The following is a 21,582-nucleotide window of genomic DNA, read 5'->3' as shown; positions in this document are numbered from 1 at the left end:
TATCTTGGAAGCCGCCCAGAGTATCTGGGGCAACCCAGATAGATGGGCGGGGTACTATTAATAGTAGTAGGAGTAATAACAGTAGTAGCCAAAAGCCTTTGCAACCTCTCTCTCTTTCTATATATATATATAAGCACATACACGCGCAAAGTTAAAGGCCCATTTTAATCTATAGCAGGGCAAGACCGAAATGTGCGTCCTTCCGCGGTTCCTCTCTCTGTTTTGCGTTATGGTCCCTCCTTCTCCTCCCAGGCTCCGGCTGTAAATCCTTCCACAGATTTGGCTTTCAGGGAAGAGACGGAGAAGGAAAGGAGTCGGGGGAGTGTTTTCTTTTTGAAATGCTGACTTTGGGGCTACCTTCTTTCTCATATCCCTAAAGACAGGGGTGAGCGGGGAAGCGGATCTGAGGTCCTGCGGGACGCAGCTTCAGATCTCACGAGTAAAAAAACCCCAAACCAACTAGAAAAGCAAGGGCAGCTGAACGCCTCCAAGCTGTGTGACACCCGAAGGAGGACTTTAAAAGGGGAAGAAGAGGAAGAAGAAAAGCCCGAGGCCGTCGGAAGGTAAAATCCTCTTTGCAAATCAGCCGGCTGCTGGTGGGATGAATTGACGTTGGATCTTCGCGTCTGCCGCAACTTCCGACGGAGGAATTACAGGCACGGGCGTCAGTTAAAGTCAAACCGGAATGCAACAGAAGAGGAGCACCACCTTCTCATTGTCAACTTTTATCTCGTTTTTATTATTTAATGAGCGGCCCGTCTAAATACACTCTCCTCCCGGAAGGAAACCGGTTTTAGCTATCCGGTTTTTGCGGGCTTCCAAGTCCTCGGATCGGGATGTTTCTAGCTGCCCAGGGCTGTTGGGATTGCGGAGAAGCTAATCTATATTCTATAACTAAGGTGGCGACCGTCTTTGGCGAAGCTTCTCCACAAAGGGAGAAGCGTCCCCGCTCGAGGTGCCTCCAAGGCGCCATCACCTTTTAGGAAACCGCGTTTGCGCCCCAGATTCTTCTGAAATCAAAAAGAGGGGGGTGTTCTCCCGAGAAGAACACTCCAAATCTGCGGTGGATTGGGCCACAATCTTGTCCGCCCTGCTGTGCGTGCGTGCGTGTATGTGGGGAGCTTTGCTGGAGAGGAGAAAACTGCCCACCCTCCCCCCAAAAAAATCAGTTTTCCAAAAACATTCTGCATGCAGACGCCCAAAAGAACCCGCTTCGCTTCGCCGACCCGGATCCCGTTTACACAGAAGGCCAAGCCACCCCTTTCCGGAGGAGAGCCGCTCCAAGCAGCGGATCCCGGACGGCTTTTCGGACACCCTCTCCCCACCCCGCACCTCGCACACTCGCCCCAGATCCTGGGCCTCAGTGCGGGCGGACTGCCTGCCGCGGTGCCGGCCAGCCCTTCACTCACCGGAGCCGTCCCTGCCCGGGGACGCCCTGTCCAGCCTGGCGTGCGGGTTATAGGCGGCCTGGGCAACGCATTTGCCTCCGCCTTTGCCATAGAAGGCCTCTCCGCCGTCCAGCGCTTCCATTACGTGCTCGAGGGGGCCCCCGGAGGCCAGGTAGAAGTCGCCTCCTTTGCCCGCCGCCGCCGGGGGGCTCTTGAGGCCGAATTTGTCGCTGAGGAACTCCATAATCCTCGACGGAGCCGCTGTCGCGCCTGGCCAGTCGTCGTCTCTGCTGCTGTTGCTGCTGCTGCTCTTGCAGTCGCTGGTGCTGCGGCGGAGGCGCCTCGACGGCGCTTTTATATCTTGAAGCGCAGCGGGGGCTTCTTGCGCAACCTTTCCAAACTGCGGCCTCCGCTGGCTCCACCCCGTCTCTGGCCCCCTCGCTCTCCACTCCCCGCCGCAACCTCGGCGGCCCACAGCGGATGGGTAGACAAGCGAATGATGGAGGGAGGGGGGTCGGAGAAGAGTCCCTGGCCAACCGCAGCCAACTCACATTTCGCCCTGACTTCTGCAAGTCGAGAGGCGTCTTCCCCCACCCCCTGCCTTCTTCCTGCCTTCTCCCCCTCCCTCGCCCGCGACGCCGCCGCGATCCGGAGGGACTCTGGTCTGCTTTCGGCCCGTATGAACGGGCAGCAGGAAACGGGCCGGCGATCTGGAGCGTAGGGAAGGCCGAGGAGCGTGGCGGAGGAGGCGGGATGGGAGGGTGTCCCGCCGCGGTCTCTGGACTTCGCGGTAAACGAAAAGAGGAAGAAAAGGGGGGGGGGTTCCGTGACGCGTTGCCAAATTGCAGCGCCAGCTCCAGGGAGTTACACTTCGGGGCGGGGGACCTGTGTGGGAATCGCCAAGAGAACCGAAAGGGGTCCTGGCAGGGTGCGAGAAAGGTGAAGAAGGGTAATAATTGCCAACAGCGTCTGGAAAGCCCGGGTTTCAAGGATGCGGAGAAATCAAGTCGGAAAGTCACCATCCCCGAAGGAGCGAAGCGCCTTTAACTCGGAAGTAAGTCGCCCTTGGTCTCATTACATCCGCATTTCCAACTCCGGATCCGATAGGCGTTTGCTTGTGGGGCAGCGATCCCCTCAACAGGTCTGATTTCCATACAAGGCTGCAATATATTCTCTACTTCCGAAGAAACGTTTTTAGGACCCGGCCTACAGCTAGAAGCAGATGTGTAAGCCTGCAGGAGAAGAATCCTTGGCGTTTGCTTCCTCGCGAGGAAACACGTTGAGGACTGCAATGGGCTACTACGCGTTTTCAGGTCACTGACTCCAGAGGAGCCCCGTTGCCTTCAAAGGGAATATTTCAAAGTAAGCAATAGAAAGCAACAGTTTGATCCGGATAGTTTGAGGAGGAGGGGAAGGAGCACCCCTAAAGTTTAAATACTGTTCTTTAATAATAATATAGCAGGGCTCCGTCAGCCAAAAGGCGAAGGTGTTTTTCTTTTATTAAATATATATATTTTTAAATCGGCTCACATGTGTGTTTCAAGTTGAAATATGATATATTTCAAGCATGCGTGTGCATCAGGGTTTTCAGCAGGAACTGCAGATAAGGGAGCTACAAATTGTTAACCACTTTATATACCGATTTTTTTAATTACTATTAATTCTTATTAGCTGTTTTATTGCGTTGCAGCCAAGACATTGAAGAGTCCTGCGGTACCTTAAAGGTTAACCAACTGATTTACGATATGGGCAAGTAGGAAAGCTCATTCTTCCCCCCCCCCATCACACACACAAAATGCCTCCAAAGTGTTTTATTATGTATTGCTAGGAAATGCACATAATTCTGACAATCGTTCATCTATAAAAACAACCTTGTCCAATATTAACCCTTGTTCTTTCTTTTCAGAAGTGTCTGCTAGGAGAGGGCTGACATTCCAGTGCTGCCCCCTTCCCTTTTCTCCATTCCTTCCCTACCCAACCCGCCCCCCGTCAATAATTAATCTGCCAGCAGCGATCTTTTTGCGTGTCAAATGATCGTCGGAATCGTGCGACGCTTCGTCTCCCTGCGGGCTTTTTTAGCAGCCTCGACTCCTATCTTGAACGTTTCTTGCAGCGCAGAATCTCTGCCTTTCTCCCTCGCCCTCTTTCATAGGGACTGGGGTTAAATAAATAACCGAGGCTGCTTTCCTCATTGGAAGTCGCTGGAGTACTGTATTTTGTTTGGTTCGTTTTAAGCGGGTATCAGAAATGCCTGCGGGTCGGTACTACTGATTACGTCCATCACAGGCTTCCTCGCACTTTGCGACGAAGTCGAGATGTATAGGAGAGGCTTTTGGGAACAGCTGTTGTGTGGACGTCAGAAGGGATACACGGGCGATCAGGATTTTGCTGGGGGGGGGGGGAGCCCCTGGCCCGCCTGAGGCACAAATCGCCAATCATTTTGCTAGTCGTTTCAAAACCTAGCTTTCATCTAACACCTTTCTTCTTCTTTATATAACCATCACCATCATTTGTATTCAACTAAGTTTTACTCACAAAAGACCCTTTGAATTTTCATTAATTCTAAGGGCGATACTCAGCCAGATGGGCGGGGTATAAATAAATTATTATTATTATTATTATTATTATTATTATTATTATTATTATTATTTATTAGCTAAGAATTTTACTCGGAGTAGACTTATTTAAATTAATGGACCTAACTTACTTGTGTTCATTAAATAAGCCCCATTAATTTCAATGGGCCTAGCAACGAATGTGACAGACAATTCAAAGAAGGGGCCGGGATCTGCTAGGTCGGGGTGTCCCCTGGGCTAAACGACACTGAGAATAGAAATCCAAGGCAATATACTTCAAATTAGGGGGGGGGATCAACACTGTAAAGTCCTCAGGGCAGGTTTGCTTGTGTTTTGCTTTGCTTTTGTTACACCATTACCAATATAATGAGACCCACGTTAGGGGATCATTATGATCCACCAGCAGAAATGGCCACAATCAGCCTATAAATAATTCTTCCTTCATAGCCCCCATTCGGATCCATCACTGCAGTGGATTTCGCGCAGGAGGTGGATTGTAGAACAGGTTTGCGTGCGTTGTGTTTAATAATAATAATAATAATAATAATAATAATAATAATAATAATAATAAATAATTCTCCAGTCTTTTATGAAACTATAAACAATTGCCATTTTCCGGAGATTCTTACAGGATTTCGAGGTCTATTCCAGCACATGGTAACGTTGCCATTGGTTCAAGATGCGAGGCGTCCTGAGCATTAGCCGGTTGGCTCCTGCTAGTGTCCGTACTGGATATTCTCCAACGGAGGTTTTCATTGGGTGGTGGTGTGTGTGTGCGAGCGCGCACGCAAACACACAAACCATTTTACACCCCCACTTTGAATGGTGTGCAGATCGATATCTGTATCCCAGCCGCTGGCAGTGCTTGACTTCCCAAAGCCCAACCCTTTCTACACACCTAGTCCGGGTTACGACCAGAAGCTAGCTGCTTCCGTATGCAGGAGAGAAATAATTGCAACCGGGGAACTGGGGGGTGGGGGTGGCGGGCTTCATTCCAAGTCGGCGTGTTTAGGAGAGGTGAGGTTGAAGAATGCCTTCTTCCACTGTGAAAAGTCCTGATCGAGAAAGGAAGGGGAAAAAAGAATCAGATATGAAAGAGATCTAGCAGTTGGGACTGCAGCAAGAAAGCCACACACGGCGCACAAAATAATAGCGTGTGTGTGTGTTTTGTGTTTTTTGGAGGCGTGGATCTTACGCCGAGTCGGGAGCTCCAATCCGCCTTTGCTGGACTCCTCCTCCTATTTCTCCCTGGGCTTGAAGATCCACGGCCCTTCGGCCATCCTTGGGGCCTCTCGGCCTCGCCTTGCCAGGGAGCTAGGAAAAGGTATCCGAGAGAAAGCGCGCTCGGCGCGGCGAGTTGCTGGCTTGCTCGGTGTCTCCTAAATGAAAGCCACGTGCGGGTCTGCTGCAGTCGCGGCTCGCCCCTTCTCCCAATACAAGCCAAGGCAGTCAGCTAGCAAAAACTGCAGGGGAGGAAGGAAAGGGGATTGCGCAGGGCGGGGGGCGGTGGAGAGAGAAAGAGAGAGAGAGAATCGGCCTTCAGCCGCAGCTTTCAGCGCCACCACACAAGATAGGCTCCCCGGGACCGCCCGGACGAGCGAGAGGACGTGGTTCAAACGGGGCCTCCGAAGGATACCCCTGCCTGGGCCCAAGGGCGGCCTCGGGGCTCTTCTTCGGCTCTCCACGGCCTGCGCTCTGCGTGCTCTGCGCGCTCTGCTTCCCGGATGGGATTTCCCTTTCGCGTCCCCCAGTCAAAAACAGAACGGATACAAGGCTCCCTCTGGTCAGTTTCACTTGGCTGGTCGCCCCTTTCCGCCCTCCTGCGCGCGTGTGCGCGCGTGTTTGAGCCCCCACCCCGCCCTATCGTTCCCACTTTGTGCTTCGCCCTAGATCTGATGCTGGAAAGCTCTCCCCGCGCCCCCACCATCGCCAGACGAGCTCCCCTGATTTATAGGCCTCGGCTCTTGATAAGATCGGGCCGCGCGGGTGTACAGCCGGGGAGGGAGACTTTGCAGCGCAGAAACAAGATCCTCTGCACCAGGGAGAGGGGGGCTACGAAGGAAAGGGGGGAAATATCCTCTGGCTGGATTGGGGTGGACGGTTCAGCCCGGGACCTAAGCTGCTTGCCCCCCACCCTCCAAAAAAACCCCACCCCACATTTATTTTCTTTTTTCTCTGGCTTTGCTCCATCTATGTCCCCAAAGGGTCCCAGCAGGCAAGCGGAGGCCATTGATGTCCATTTCTCGCAGCCTGGAGATGCGCAAAGCGGGATCAGAAGATCTCTTGCAAAGAGAGGCGAGCCGGGGCCGCTTCCTTTCCCAAGAGGAGGCTGGAGGTGAGATCGCTCTGGAAAGCTTCTTTTTTCAGGACGGATTCCCGCGGCTACGACAGGCAACCAGCCAGACCCCCACCCATCCCAACCCCGCGCGATTTTTTTTTTTTTATACGGGCCAGGCTGCAGATGTCTCGCTGTGTTTCGCGAGATGGTGCCTTCCCCGAACCGGCTGCGAGAGGGTGTCGGCTCGATCGCAAGACGGCTCTTGGCCAGGGGGAGCGTGTGCGCGAGGGGAGAGAGACAGTCCCCTGAGATAACCCCGAGAGCGAGAGAGAGCGAGAGAGAGAGAGAGACTTCCCGGGTAAACGGCCTCCCCTGCTCCCGAGACCGGCGGAGGGCTCGGGGCGCGGATCTGAGTGCGCTGAAAAGCGCAGCTACTGCGCTGCGTCGTCAGCCTTTCAGCTCGCAGGTCCGCCACGATTAGGCGCCCTTGGAGATGGCCATCGACGGAGCTAATGCTCTGAGGGAAAAGAAAGGACCCTCGCGCCGGGGGAGCGGGGGGCAAGTGGAGAAGGGAAGGCGGAGGACTCCTGCAGGCGACAAATGGGCTCGAGAAAAGGTTGTTTGAAAGAAAGGGCGAAAGATCCGCACTGCGCGTGAGAGGGAAACGGAACAGGAAGCAAGGAGGAGAGAGGGAGGGCAAGGCAGCCGGGCAGCCTAGGGGGCACCGTAGGGGGCTTGCGTCCCATAGGGACCTCTTTTCCAGGTGAGCAAAAGTTGTTGTTATCAGAAGGAAGTCACTGCCTCTCTCTGTAGCATATGCTCCCTACGAGCCCTCTTCTCAACAGCTGAGCTTCCCAGAGAGAATCGTCTGATCAGCAAAGTAGCTCTCGATATTACTATTATTATCATTGCACCGAATTTCCTCCCACCACCAGACATAGTTGAAAAGTTAGCTGTACTTTCAAGGGCAAGTCGTCTTGATCAGAGCAGAACATATGGGGAGGATCATACCGGTTTTTTAGGGTCCACCGTTATCCGCCCCTCCTCCATATTCGTGCAGCCTCGCTATCTGAGAACATTCTCCTGCCTTTAGGAGCAATTCCTTGCAAGCTTGCAGCTTTAAAGAAAAGTCTATAGTTTCTAGCTGTTAGGGTGCTCTGTGGCTATGCTTTGTATGAAACTGACAAGGTGCCTTTCCCAGGCACTCTTTGGTGTCAATTTCCTAAAATTCGTTCCCAGCCGGCGCCCTCCTCCCTTTTCTCTTTCAACGACTCTTTTCTTGAGCAGCAAGGTTAGCATCCTGGTTAGCATTCTGGCTATAGTTTTGGCCCTGCCTGCTTAGCATCTCCTTCCCTTCGACTTATTCCTTACAGACAAGGAACTGATTTTATTGCCTTGCCTTTCCAGGGTGGCGCGAGTATTTATGGAACTGAAAATGCGCGCGTACAGCTCTCCTCTTTTCTTGTTTCATTGAAGGCGAACTCCGGGGAAAGAGCGCATTTCTCGTTACCGGTGGTTTGCTAGAACGTAAGCCTGCGATTATCCGCGGAGAAGGGACTGAGCCTGACCAAGGAAGACGGGTGGATATTTTTAAATGCTCCTTTTCCAAAGGGGTCCCGAAATAAGCCAGCGAATTAGACGTGGAAGTCAGCAGCCAATCTGCCGTTGAACTTGATCGATTTGTCCAAACAATGACAAAAACGCTCCTACTATTAAACAGCACGTTGGTTGTGTCACCAGTTTCAGGTGGGTTAGCACCTTCTCCGCTTGTTTAGGTTCCACCACAGAGCTTGCTCCTTTTATTACAATATTAAAATGGATTTAAACAACAAAACAAACAAACAAAAAACACCCCTGCTATTCAAACAATACAGGATTCTTCAAACCCAAAGGACATTTTGGGAACAAGGGCAAGGAGGCCTGAGGAACAAAGGGGACTTTCATGGATTAAGCCGAAATATTTGGATGTTTAGAGTTCAAAACTGACTGAACTGGGTTGTGTATGAATCTGTGGTCGCGAAATGTACGGAGAGGATAATTTAGGCTGCAACCTTAAATACATTTGCTTATTGAACCCAGTGGGGGGGGTGTCTCTGAGGAAACGTGATCAAGTTCGCTTGGCGAGAAAAAGTACTTCCTGAAATACTAAATTTCAATTAATTGTAAGTTATTAAATTTTGTTGGTGGTATAAAATATATTTGGACGCATTTATTGATTTGTTCATCGGGGATATATATATATATATATATGGCTATATATGGCGCATCTAACTGGATTTGTCGGTCTGCTTTGCCAGAATAGCCCTTTTTTGATCCTAAACTCAAACGAGTAAAGAGGTGCATGATCCCGTTGCCAAAAACGGCAAAGGCCGCTGCGATCCACTTTTCCCGATTTCTTCCATAGCACAGTTAAACTGTTACCTCTCCAGGAATTTAAAGAGAATCTCTACCCTCGACTTCAGTGGGCATATATCTAACCATACGCAGGTTTACTTGCAAGTAAGCTCAGCTGCTTTGAAAAGGTATTACTTCCAAGTAAGTGAGTTCAGCATCACTTCAGTTAGTCCGCGGACTTCGGCCTTGAAAACTTTCAGTAAGATATAAATCCCACTGGCAATAATTGTTTGTGTTTGGGGCATATTAGTGGCGCGTCCGACTGTCTTATTTTCTAAAATTTCTAGGCACAAATCTAATTCCTGGAAGACGTTGATTGCAAACACAGAGGTTTATTTCGGGTGTTAATTTGTTGTGCGTAAATAGCACTGTGGGGCTCCGTAGCCAAAGCCCTTAAGGCGGATTGGAATCCGCATCCCGCCCCTTTGCCACGCATTGGCGACGTCTAGAAAAACCCAGTAGTTGCGAGCATGGACGGCTGCTTAAAACGTGTTACGGGATAGCTAATGGGCATGAAGTGTTCCTGTCTTGGATATGCAACAGGAACACCCCGATCGGAAATAACAACACGGACTTGGAAATAAATTCCATTGAAATCAGCTTGGAGCTTGTTCCCAAGCCAGCGGTTTAGGATCTCCGCCAGCAGAGCCAGGGCGGCGCTCCTCATTGGTCCGAGTCGCGTTGGAGGAATGTGGGAGCTCCTCGCAGCCTCTTGGGAGGCGAGCACAACATTCTCCCTCTGGGCCAAGATCCTGAAATGTCACGGTTCCCTAACAAAGCTCCTTTTCAGGATGGCCAATTTCACGATGCCTCCTTTTTGTTAATTTACTACAACAACAACAAACGACCAAAAAATAAATTTAAAAAATCACCTGGAGCCCAGATGCGACTTCACCGAGTCGTCTTTGGAAGTGCATCAAAGTATCTCAAGAGATCGAGGCTCCCCGGGTGGCTTTGCCCCACCTGGCAAAAGTCCAAGTCTTCATGGACCCAGGTTTTCTAGGTGGCTCGCCGAGTAACCTTCCCGGGACTAATCCTGCTACGCTGTTGTCCAGGTGCAGAGTATGGGACTAGCTCTGGGAAAGTGTGACCAAAGCCTTCGCCTTTGCCCGGGTGGGGGAAATCGGCCTCTGCAGTCTAGTCTCCAAGCCAAGGTCGCTTTCCCAGGGCGGGAGGAGGGAAACGGGCTGAGGAAGGCCAGCTCAGCAAAGCTTGGACGCTCTCCAGCCGTGCAAAAGACGCCGAGAGTAAGCGCGTTACTTGGGGCCGACTGCTTCACCAGTCCAAAAGACTCCTGCCGTTTTCTCGACAGCCTCTGCCCAGCACGAACCGTTTCTCTCTTTCTGTCTCTCTCCCTCCCCCTCCCACCCCCGTGCGTCGGATCTGTAATAAAGTCAAAAGGGACCTATCGTCATGGTTCCAGTCTTCAGCCACTGCCCGAGTCCGGATTGTGAGTCTGAAAAGATGAGAGTGTCAAATGAAGAAAAGGTGAAACTGTCCACTGCAGGACCAGACCGAAGGTCCACCTGCAGGCCAACCCTGCGGCCAATTCGCCCAGGAACAAGACTCCCAGTGGGGTTCAATGGGACTTACTCCGAGGGAAGCGTGCGTAGGATTGGATACCTCTTCCAGCACTCCGGTTCCGTCCTCCAGATGCGCCGCGAAGGTCACAGGAAGGGCACCCCCCCCATTGCCCACCTCCAATCGGGTATACTGCGGCTGTACATGGATGTTCCATTGTGTAGGTGTTGGTGGTCTTTGCAGTCACTTGTCTAATAGCTTTTTCAGCTGATTGCTACTATCGCCCGAGCTCTTCGATCATCGAAGACATGGAACGAACCGAGAGGGCATCCCAGAAAAGCCGCCGAAGTCCCAGCGAATTCAGTGGGACTTATTCCGTGATAAGCGGGCAAAACTTGGCAGCCGAAAAGTCGTCTGCTCTGCCTCCACTGCGCTCCCGCCACCCCTGGATTTGGAAGCGTTGCATACACGACGTTAGCAACAATTCCTACCCAGCCTATACCTATTCTGTGGTTTCTTAAGAAATAGTAAGTTTCCATGCGTTTTCCCCCCAAACCAGCTTCGATCCTAATTGACCTAGCTGCGTATTCCTTTCACCCTGCACTCTTTAAGCTGCCAATATACTATTTTCATTTTCGTGGAAAACCTCTGAGCACTTGAGGTGAGGATAATCCACGTTACCCAGTGGGAAGCTAGATTTTAAATATTTGAGGCACTATCCAGCCCAAGCTGGACCACGTGCACCCCGATCCTGTTTACACAGCAGCAAAAAGCAGGTCGCCTTGACTTGCTCCCAGCTATAGGTCGCCAGCATTGCAACATTGCGCACTTACGCATCTGAGCCAGAGAAAAGGAAGGCCGCCTCTCAGCACCTTTGCGCGTGATACGGGGGTGCCAGATTTGGAGAGAGGAATGCGAGACCATGGCTGAGGCTCCCAGCCTGCCTTGGCTCTCAAGCCTGGTGTCAACAATCGCTTTATTTCCTCGACTGACTCGCCCAGCCGTAATCATAGGGGCTGCTTGGCTCAGCTGCCATTCATGACACATGCCTAGAAAACAGAGAATGTTTCTTTTTAAAACCATGGCAAAGGCTTCTCTAGACGAGCCGTTGATTACGAGGGCGATTACGCGCCGCTCTGTGCGCTTTTCGGCGCACAAAGCGGTTCGAGGCCGGCTTTAACGCGGAGCGCCATAAACCTGTCAATGTCGCGTCCAGGAGAGAGATTACGAGGGGAAATCGGGAGTGTGCCTGGCAACGGTCGCTTTCCTGCTTTCGCCTCCTGCAAAAAGCCGAGTTGATTTCAAAGCACGTTCGGCTTTTTGATGACTTCCTCCCCGGGATACGGATTTGCCCGAGGATCTAAGGTCGCTCTCCAAACAGAGAGAGATGAGCTAATATTCCTCGTGTGGATTCAATCTTTGCTCCCCGGGAGATCTTGATGAAACGGACATAAGAAGGAATGCATATTTTCAAAAGGAAAGAGCAAACTAAGGCAGAGACCCCAAAATCCCTTTCCTGGAAGTTGGGGGGGGGGGCTTGGGGCTTCACCTTTCAATCCCGCTTCACACCTGAGGCTTCAACCTGGCCTGTGTCTACACTGCAGAGATGGGGAGTCTGTGGCCCTCTAGATACTGATGAACTACGACTCCCGTCAACCCTCAGGAGTTGAAGGTCAACATCAGGCATAGGCAAACTCGGCCCTCCAGATGTTTTGGGACTACAACTCCCATCATCCCTGACCACTGGTCCTGTTAGCTAGGGATGGTGGGAATTGTAGTCCCAAAACATCTGGAGGGCGAGTTTGCCTATGCCTGGTCAACATCATCAGGTCCCCCGCTTTGGACTCTGCAATCAACGCGATTACAATGGCAGCCCCGGAAAGAAAGCCCACTCGATTTGATTTATCCCGCATGGAGAGCCTTCACACGTGGTACCAAAAAAAATAAGCGCTAAGGGCGCAATCTCCCTTTACGCAGCAGGAGTTTACCCAAAATAAAGTTCCCCGGAGTGCAATGGGAATTGCTCTTCAGTAAGTATGCATATGGACGCCATGCAGCCTATGCAGGTTTACTCCAAGAAAGCCTTGCCTTCAGTTTGTCTTACTCCCAAATAATCGTACATGCGGTTAAACTCGTTACGCACAAGCTTATTTGGAAGTAAGTTCGGATTTCTTTAACCTTCCAATAAAACGCACGTGGGTCAGGACACTGCAAAACTGTGCAGGTGAACTCGGAAGTACGGTAAATCCCACTGAATTCAATGGGCTTGTTCCCACGATTGCTGTTTTAGTATGGAAACAGTGGGACAGGTGCTGGGAAGAAGCAGCTTCCTGAATAGAAACTTACCTCGGAGTGGAGTTGGATTCCAGCTCCACTGGACTCTGGACCCATCCTAAGCTGCCCCATGATGGCTGAAGGAATATTTCCTAGAGGAATCATAGCCCTGGGGCTTCCCACGTGGTCCTGTCTAATGTTCGTCCTACTCAGAGTAGACCCACTGAAATTAACGGGCGGGCGAATTTAGACCCTTTGATTTCAATAGGTCTACCCTGAGTTTAGCATAGTTGGATACAACTCATTCTCTCAAAGGCCGATCTATTCAAACGTGGCGCAGGATTGGTTGAGCCAACCGCGCTTAGTTTGTAGGTCATCCTCCCCCGGCCCATTTGCCCTTTCCATGTCCGGTTCCTCTTCTCTTTGATGCTATGCATCCCATCTTGAGCACACTGAAGTTCATTTGCTAGGTCTCATGGTGCTGCGCAGCCTGATCCTATTCAGGTGTTACGTCTCTCCAAAATAAAACCCACAGAACGACTGATTAGAGTGTGGTGCTGATAACGTCAAGGTTCGATCCCTGGACTGCATATTCCTGTATTGCAGGGGGTTGGACTAGATGATCCCTAGGGTCCCTTCCCTATGATTCTATGACTGCAACGCTAAAACAGTGGGAGTTACTTCCGATTGAAACTGCATGGGACTGGATTTGAGCCCAGAATTTTGATACTACAATACCTTAGATTGCTTCCCAGTGCAATCCCAAGGACTGATAACATCCAGTTCAGCATTTGTAAGTTCTCTTCATTTCAATGGAAGAAAAGCACGCGATTCACTTTCCCACTGAAATATCCAGTATCATTAAAATTGCTTTGGAATAAATTCTAAGAGTGACAGCATGAATACTGAACACTGGTCCAGGTTAAATAGGAGTTGCAAACTGCTCATAGGATTGCCATAAACAGCACTGATTTTTAAAAGCTCAGTTTTAACATCCTTCTCTCAAATATTGTTACAATGAGTAAGAGGGGGAGACACCGAAAGAAATTGCCTTTGAGTTTAAGTGCTTCGGTATGTTGTGTGCAACGAAGTTCACTGTCAACCAGACGGAAGGTCGTGCTGCAAAAGGTGTTTGGGTTTTTTTTTTTTTTTTGCCTAGTTTTTCTATCATGTTTAGGATTAAGGTACAACGATCGTCCAACTTATGCTAAAGTTCTACAGCAAGAGAAAGGCAAACGGGAGAGAGAGAAAGAGGGGAAGAGTGGGAAGGGGAGAGAGAAAGAAAGAGAACTTTATTGAGTTGAAATTCTGGCTGACTCTTGCTAAAAATGAGAGAAATATTTGCTCTTTCACACACACATAAACCGCCTAACCTTTGGTTTTAAGAAAATGATGCAATGTAGTAGGGGCAGGTCTGTTGGCTGCGAGCCTAAGTGCCCTGACTCGCGAGTAAACTAGTCTCAGGCTGACGGGAAAGTGATACTATATAAAGCGTCTGGCGCAGTTCTGCCGGGCGTGCGCGCCATGGTGCGCTTGGGGTGGGCTTCTGTACCTGCGGCGTGGGGCGCGTGTGTTCCAGCAGAGGGATCCTGGTCAGTTTCAAGCCGTCGGTTTCGTGCCTATTCTTGGCTCTCTCTCTCCCTCCGCCCCCTTGAAGGGGAGCCTGCCCTTTGAAAATAAGCGTGGAGGTGAATGCTGAAAAGGGACTTTGCGGTCACCAGGTCTGCTCATAATATTTGAGCAAGCGTGCCTCCTTTCGCTTTCTGCCGAGTCGAACATATTTTTCAAACTCTTTGTTTAAATACTGACGTTTTCACATGTACAGTCGGGTAGCTATTGCTCATTTTGTCTGGGAAGCGCCATGAATGCTTGACGTTACAGGCTGCCTTCCAGGTACCAGCAAAAGCCTCTGGGCTTCTTCTGAGGCAGAGCGCACAGTGATGGTTGTTGTTGCTAGGAAAGCGACGTGAGCCTTTTTCAAGACACCCCCCCCCCCATTTTTTAAGCGAATTGAGAAGAGGCCCCAAGGGAATGGGACTCAGCTTGGCGACCTCTTCCATCCAGATCCTGCTGAAATCCAAGAAACTGTGCAACAAAGATGCTAAAAAGGGCAAGCGGTATATCTGATGTGTTCTTAATCAAGTTTACTTCGGTGCCAGATGAATGGGACTGACTTCTGCATCACCATGGATTGCGGCCTCTGGCAAACTTCCTGTAAAGCGAAGTACCACTGAGGGAAACATGTTTCTGGACTGTCCCACTGCACAATGCTTGGGGGCGGCAGGGTATTTGTGTGGGGTGAAATCTCTCCACCTAATATCATGACCAAAAACAGGGCTCTAACATTGACTTTCCCTGGAGATGTAGTCCACCCTTCCACCCCCAGTGTGGAATTTATTTCATTTCATTAAAAAATGTATGGAATGAATGGTCTTTCAGACGTGTGAGCTCCTACCTGCGGTCTGTTGTGGAGCATGCCAGACACAGACCAGTAGTACAGTGACAACCAGGTCTCAGTGGGATTACCGGTAGTCCTTGACGTGTCCATTAGACTGCCCGGCTGCGTTTCTAAGCACACTGCTTAGGATGGCGTTAAGACTGCTGCGTGATCGGGTCCCGTAGTTCATCCATACAGTGAACCCTGTCTCTCTCACACATCCACACGAAGGAGTCGATGGATGAGAACTGGAGGATTAAGCAAGCGAAGCGAAACCCAGTATCAGTATGACTGCATTCATATGCCTACTTTTCTGGGAGTAAGATCCATTGACGTAATGGGGCTTAACTCGTGAGTTTTGTTTTAGTTTTACATTTATAGCGCGCCTTTCCTCCAAGGAGCTCAAGGCGGCGTACATAGTTCCCCGCCTCCCCAGTTTATCCGCAGAACAATCCTGTGAGGTCGGTTGAGTGACTGGCCCAAAGTCACCCACTGAGTTTCGTAGCTGAGTGGGGATTTGAAGTCCGGTCTCCCAGGTCCTCGTTCGACACTCTGGCACTTTATTCCATATTCGGGACATTTCCTCATTATAGTTGAGCTCTCACACCAGGTGAAAGCCACTTCCAGAGCAGTAGTGGAATGTAACGCTAGTTTAGCGCTCATTTCCATTTTATTTGAAAACGCGTTTTGACCCTGGAAGCAAATAACACGGAAACGAGCGCTAAAGTCGCGCTGTGTTCCACTATAGTTCCAGAAGTGGCTTTTACATAGCGGGAAAGCTCAAATATAACGCAGAACTTAACAGTTAGGGAAAACGGACGGAAACGGAATTAACAGTCGTGTGAATGCAGCCCTGCTCTGTAAAGTGTGTCTTTCACGAGGACTGCTCCAGAACTCGCCCTCCTCGCTTCCTGCAGTGTTTCCTCCTTAAACAGCACAGAGGAACAAAACCTGCTCTGGGAGGAGGACCATGGAACTCAGCTGGACTAGTAGACGTGCATTGTATAGGAAACAATGGTGTTTCCTTTTCTTTTTCTGTAAGAGACCCGCACCCGTTACTGCCTGTGTCCAAACCCTGAGTGATGCAGTGCAAAACGTTGGTTATTTCAAAGGCCGGGGTGTGTATTTGGTGAGTTCCCGGTTTATTTACTAGGAAGCTCCTTAGATTTCAGCCGAGTAAGTTTTAGGGTCACAGCACGACTGACCCAACCTTTGTTGGGTCCGGAAAGTTCCGTGTTAGTGTTTTGGGGAGGAACTCTGCATACCTAGAGATGGGGGGTGGGGGTGGGAGAGGTCAGAGGAGATGTTGACATGGCAATGAAGAGCACAGAAGCTGATCAGATCGCCATTCCCCAGCCTGGACTCGCCTTAGATATCCACGCGCCCTCGGTTGCGATTCTAATTCCGCAGTCAAATTGGATTGACGCGAAGCTTTGGAGTGTCCTGCGCACGCACTGTTTCAAAGCCCGCTTCGCTGCATTTGAAATGCTCGGGCCAAAGCCCAGCAACGCAGAATCGGGGGTTTTCTGCTTCAAAAGAACCTGAACGAATTCATCTCAGCCTGTCCCCAGTCCAACAAGAGCTGCCTTTGTGCTCTGCAGCCGCCGCAGTTTGGAAAGGGTTTCGGCCGCGAAGCTGCGCCACTGACTGTAATGGAATCACACGTCTCCGAGGGGAAACCCCCGAAATTAGCCTTCTGCGAGGTGGCAACAAAGCGGCCTCTTTAGCACTGAAGGCGAGCGTGCTGTTTTATCCTAAAATAAAAACTGCCCAGGGACGGAAATCAGTTGGGTGAGGTAGGACCCTAGAAGCAGGAGAGAGGATAGTTAACACTATCCCAAGATTTTGCAGGGAACGTAAGTTTTGGAAGGGGCGTTAAAATCTGCAAGGCAGCCGTGTGTTTCCTTCAAGGTTGCGATCCTGTTTACACTTACTAGAAAGTGACAACTTGTTGAACTCCGTTAGTTTGTTGCTGTGGCGCGGAGAAAACTTAACAGATTTTAGGGGGTGGGGGTGGTAGTGCCGGCCCTATCATTAGCAACAGTAAAGCGACTGCCGCTGATTTTGAGCGTCATAAAAGCGCAGCAAATTGTTAGTTATTGAATGTGTTGCATTTTTACTGGTAGAGAGGGGACCCGGTGCTGCTGCGACTTCCTGTTTCAGGGGCCAACTGATTTCGATGGGACTTACTCCAAAGTAAGTGTGCATAGGACTGCAGCTTCAGCTCTAAATCACAATAAAATAAAATGCAACTCAACATAACGCAGTGCAGTGCAGTGCAATACATCCTTCTCAACTTGGTGAGACTTGTTTCAGATGAAATATGCCCAGGATCGGACTGAGCTGCTGCAAGTATGTCCCTCCTTATACTACTAGGCTTGTTTATTATAGATTGTGAGCCTGTCGAACAGTGAATGCCAATAATGATGACATACAATACAATATAGTTTAATATAAAATGCATTAGGCGCGGAGCAAAATTTAAAGGAACAGGTTCCTCTTGTCATGCCCACGATCTTCCTGGAACTTATTTCTGAATAAATCCACACAGTCTGCGCAGGTCTGGCCGTTCAGTTCTAACCGTAATTGACAGGAAAGTTGAATCACATGGGAAACGTGTTAGGAATAAGGTGGGGTACCAGATGCGATCATATTTTCGTTTGTCTGGCAAGGTCGTTTTTTCTTCGCTGTAGATCCCCTCCAGTGCGGAAAAGGGCGAGCTCAGTAGGAGAGAATTTTTTCCTCTCTGCTCGTTTATACTGTCATTGCTTCGAGCCCTTGATCAAAAGCAAAGCTCCCCCCTCCCTCCAGGGAGTCAGGTGTCCGAAAGGTACACCCAGATCCTAAACAGGCTCCCTCGGACGCCAGTTCCATTGCGATCAAAGTCGGCTGGGCTGGCTAGCAGTGGCGCACTGGCTCCCGCTCTCAGCTTCACCCAATAAAGCCGAATACTTTGCTGTCACCCATCCCACATCCACGCCGCCCCTGGTTTCAATGGAACTGATTCCCCAGTTCCCAAACAGCGTTTTGACTGGGCCATTAGCATATTCTCAGCCAGGCACCAAATGTTCCGACTGCTTTCTAAGCGCAAGAGAAACAAATGACGTCCCGTTTTGAAATCGGGTCAGTGTGTTGTTGTTTTTCCCCAATTGCGGAAGAGCCAGTGAATTCTAACGACGGAAGTAGATGCTCTATCTCCCTAAAAATAAACCCGAGATAGACTCTCTGACCATTGGCGCTTCCCGGATTCCATTGTTGACTCGAGACTTCATATGTCGAGCTGGGTTTTATTGCAAAGGGTCTGACTTGTTACCCTGCACACTATTAAAACTTAATTAAAAGAGGCACACACATACGCTGCAATCCTATACATGTTTACCTGGGATTCCTTTTCCTAAGTAAACATTGCACTGCGTAGGTCCAATCCTATGGAAGGTTTTTTCCCCTGTGCAAGCCCGATGGACTTGAATGAGAGCTGCGCAAGGTTGATCAGCCTCAGGCTTCACACGACCAGGTCCTCATACACGTATTAAAAAAAGATCGTCCTATTTGCTTCCAAATAAAGACGTGTACAGGAAAACTGAGGTGGAGTGGCCGGATGTTTAGGATCCGTGTTTTGTTTATCCTTTTTAAAATATGGCTTGCTTGGCATTTTTGTTATTCAGGTTGAAAAGCCATCCCATTCTGCTATATGTCTCTCTGTTTCGTTTCAGCTCTCATTCAAGTCGGCGAAGCTCCCGCAGGGGAAAGAAACCTCGTTGGAGATTGTGTTCTATAAGCCTATGCGTACTTACTTGGGAGCAAGTCCTATTGAGCGCATTGGAATTTACCGAATAGTAGAATGATGCTCAGAAGATGGGGCTTGTGTGTGCGTATGAAAAAACAAAACAAAACAAAACAAAACTTCCACCGACATGAACATGCGGGTCCCCCTCCCCGTGATGGGAAGCCATAACCCACAACCATTCAGTTCAATGGGACAAGAAGACATCCATCCCAGAGTGCATCTCGCGCTCTTCTCGCTCTTCCTCGCACTGCAGACTACCAGAGGGATACAACCACGTTGATTTTTGGGCAGCAAAACCCAACAAGCAATCCTGTGGCTCCCCAAACTCTCAGATTTGTTGTGGTATCAAAAGGCCTGTTCGTCAGCAGGCAGGCACTGCTCCTCGACGGTCCGTATCAAAGCAGCCGAGGTCTCACTCGTGTCGGTTTCAGCTCTTCAAAGCGGGGGAGGGAAAGTTACTGGGTCAGCAGACCGGGGCGGTTTCGAAGCTCCCCGACCCTACGACTGAGGTTTGACCCGTTAGGGTAAAGGATTTCTCACTGACAAGCTCCTCCACAGTAACTCGCTTGCGGTAGATCAGAGCCCCGATTTCAACGCAGGGAGAATCTTGCGTTTATTTCCACCCAGTGCGCTTAAGATCTGGGGCGCGATCCTCTCTTCTGCCCTGATTTGATGGTAATTTTAATTGGCTTTCCTTGTTATTGTTTTTGGACATCTGGGCTGTATTTTGGGCATAGCCGTATCTGTGCTGTATGTTTGGCATAGTTCTCTGGGCTTCGGCAGGCGGGCCAGATAAGTAAACCATAAATAAATAAAACAAATACTCCTAATATTAGACCCCTACCCCCTCAGACGGTGAAGGAACTATTTCTTTTTGATGTCTTCAGGTCAAGATATACTACATGTAATTGGAAGCGGCGTGATCCGAAGCATGTGCCCTTAGAAATCAGAGCTGGAGAGTCCTTCGCTTCCAGAGGCGCCTCTGTCGTGGAACTGAAAGGGGCACTTGCTGCGGGACAGAGGTTTGCAACGGATTTCACGCAGCCCAGATTTAGTTTATTAGCCCCAGGGAGTGGGACGGGGTGGGGGCTTGAGGGCTCTTTCAGCTTCCGATCTCCAAACCAATTTCCTTGGGAAGAAGGCCCAGTCATTTCAGCCGGACACTTCGGGATCAGACTCCTGGGAAGGCGCCCATAGTCATAGTTTACAGTGTAGCGTTATTGGTTTTGGATGTGGATCTTTGTCATTCGAGGTTTTATCATGATGATGATAATGTTGAAAAACAAATCGGGAAGGATGCATTCATTGTATGATTAGAGGAGTCACAAAACAAGCAGCTTCGTCTTACAGAGCTACAATTCCCAGTAGCCTTAAAAACTACAGTTCCCGAGATTCTTTGGGAAGAGGTCGTGTTTTAAATGTCCTTTGAATGTATTGGGTGGGCCTATATCACTTTGCATAATCCCCAAACCTTATTATTTGTAAGTTCTCCTGGTTTGATATGCTAAAGGAAATTCCCACTATAATGGTGAGTCTTGAAAACTCACGTCTCCTAAGTTACAAACTGCACCTATCGATTGAAATTGACCGCCACATAGATTCATCAATGAATGAATCCCAACCATTTAACCGAACAAAGTTTATAGCGCTGCCTAGATTTGCTTTCACAGATCAACACAGAGGAGAACCTGTTTTGGTATCTCTATCCTCTTTAAAATGGACTCAGCCGGATCCTGTTCAAGAGACCGACTTGTTCGTTAATATTCACACGCGGTACAAATAACGTGTGTGTGTGTGTGTGTGTGTGTGTGTGTGTGTGTGTGTGTGTGAGAGAGAGAGAGAGAGAGAGAGAGAGAGAGAGAGAGAGAGAGAGAAGGAGGGAGGGAGGGAGGGAGGAAGGAAGGAAGCCTTAGAAACACGAATACGCAGCTATTGGACGAAGCCGTCCACTCTGACCCACCTGGGGCCAAATCGGAGCCCAGCCAGGCCCATAAAACAGCGCCCCGAACGACGAGAGATTGGATTTGGGATCAGCAATCCTGATTTGCAGAGAATACTAAGAACTTAACCGGAACGGCAGTTCAGCCACCTCCAGCGTTGTAGCCTCTGGGAAGGTGTTAGGGTACTTGGAATCTGAATCTTTGTACTAAGGCTAGTTTTGCAGGTCAAAGAAAACAACGCCTTTCGCCACGAGTGGAATGCATTTAAAAAGGATTGTTGTGTGCGTGTCTACACTGTATCCTGCCACTACTGAGGTCAGCGGCAACTGTATCCTGTCACTACTGAGGTCAGCGGCACCACCCAGAGATGGAGTGAACTAATAGATTTTATAACTAGAAAATAGCCAAGCGTCCAGAACTGTATTGGATTGGGAAATAAATTGAAATGGAAGGTAACGGACAACCCCATTTGGATCACTTTCACATGAATGAGCAGCTGCTTTTAGCACTACTTAAAATGTGTTCTGGGTGACAAGTCTGTGATTATTATTTATTAGATTTCTATACTGCCCTTCATCTGAGGATCACAAGGTGGTTTAAATATAAAAACACAAAAATGCATAACAAAGTAACAAATAAAACACTTTGTTTTATATGCAAGGATATTGATAGCTCATCTCACCTACCAGTAGCAGAGTCAGGGCAAAACTTGAAGCCGGCATCTGCCTCTCCCTACCCCACAGTGCATATGCTGAAAATCCCAGTCCAGGATGTTTCTGCAACAGATATTGGGCTTCTTGTACAATTCTGGCAGCAAGATATCTCCATTCAGTTGTTTTCTCTGATGTAAGTCATACCAAGTTCTTGTACTTTAACATCTCAGCATTATTTCATTAGGAGTTAAAACATTTTTTTAAATAAAAAAAATCCTTTTCCAGTCTGCTAAATAGGGAATGATGAAGGCAAAAGGAGGCAAAGACTAGTGAG

General features: G+C 49.5%; 1 protein-coding gene across 2 annotated transcripts in view; it reads right to left on the bottom strand.

Moving 5' to 3' along the window:
* ALX1 (ALX homeobox 1) overlaps nucleotides 1-1,866 on the bottom strand; it is a 29,968-nt gene extending 28,102 nt beyond the window's left edge. For both annotated transcript variants that reach the window (XM_053405258.1, XM_053405259.1), the window contains exon 1: nucleotides 1,410-1,866. In XM_053405258.1, the coding sequence (XP_053261233.1) occupies nucleotides 1,410-1,632 (223 nt within the window). In that variant the 5' untranslated portion in view covers nucleotides 1,633-1,866. The remainder of the gene's footprint in view (nucleotides 1-1,409) is intronic.
* Nucleotides 1,867-21,582: the final 19,716 nt, after the last annotated feature.

Source organism: Podarcis raffonei, chromosome 10, assembly GCF_027172205.1.
Source record: "Podarcis raffonei isolate rPodRaf1 chromosome 10, rPodRaf1.pri, whole genome shotgun sequence".
In the NCBI taxonomy this organism is placed as follows: domain Eukaryota; kingdom Metazoa; phylum Chordata; class Lepidosauria; order Squamata; family Lacertidae; genus Podarcis; species Podarcis raffonei.
This window is presented reverse-complemented; position numbering and strand designations above follow the sequence as displayed.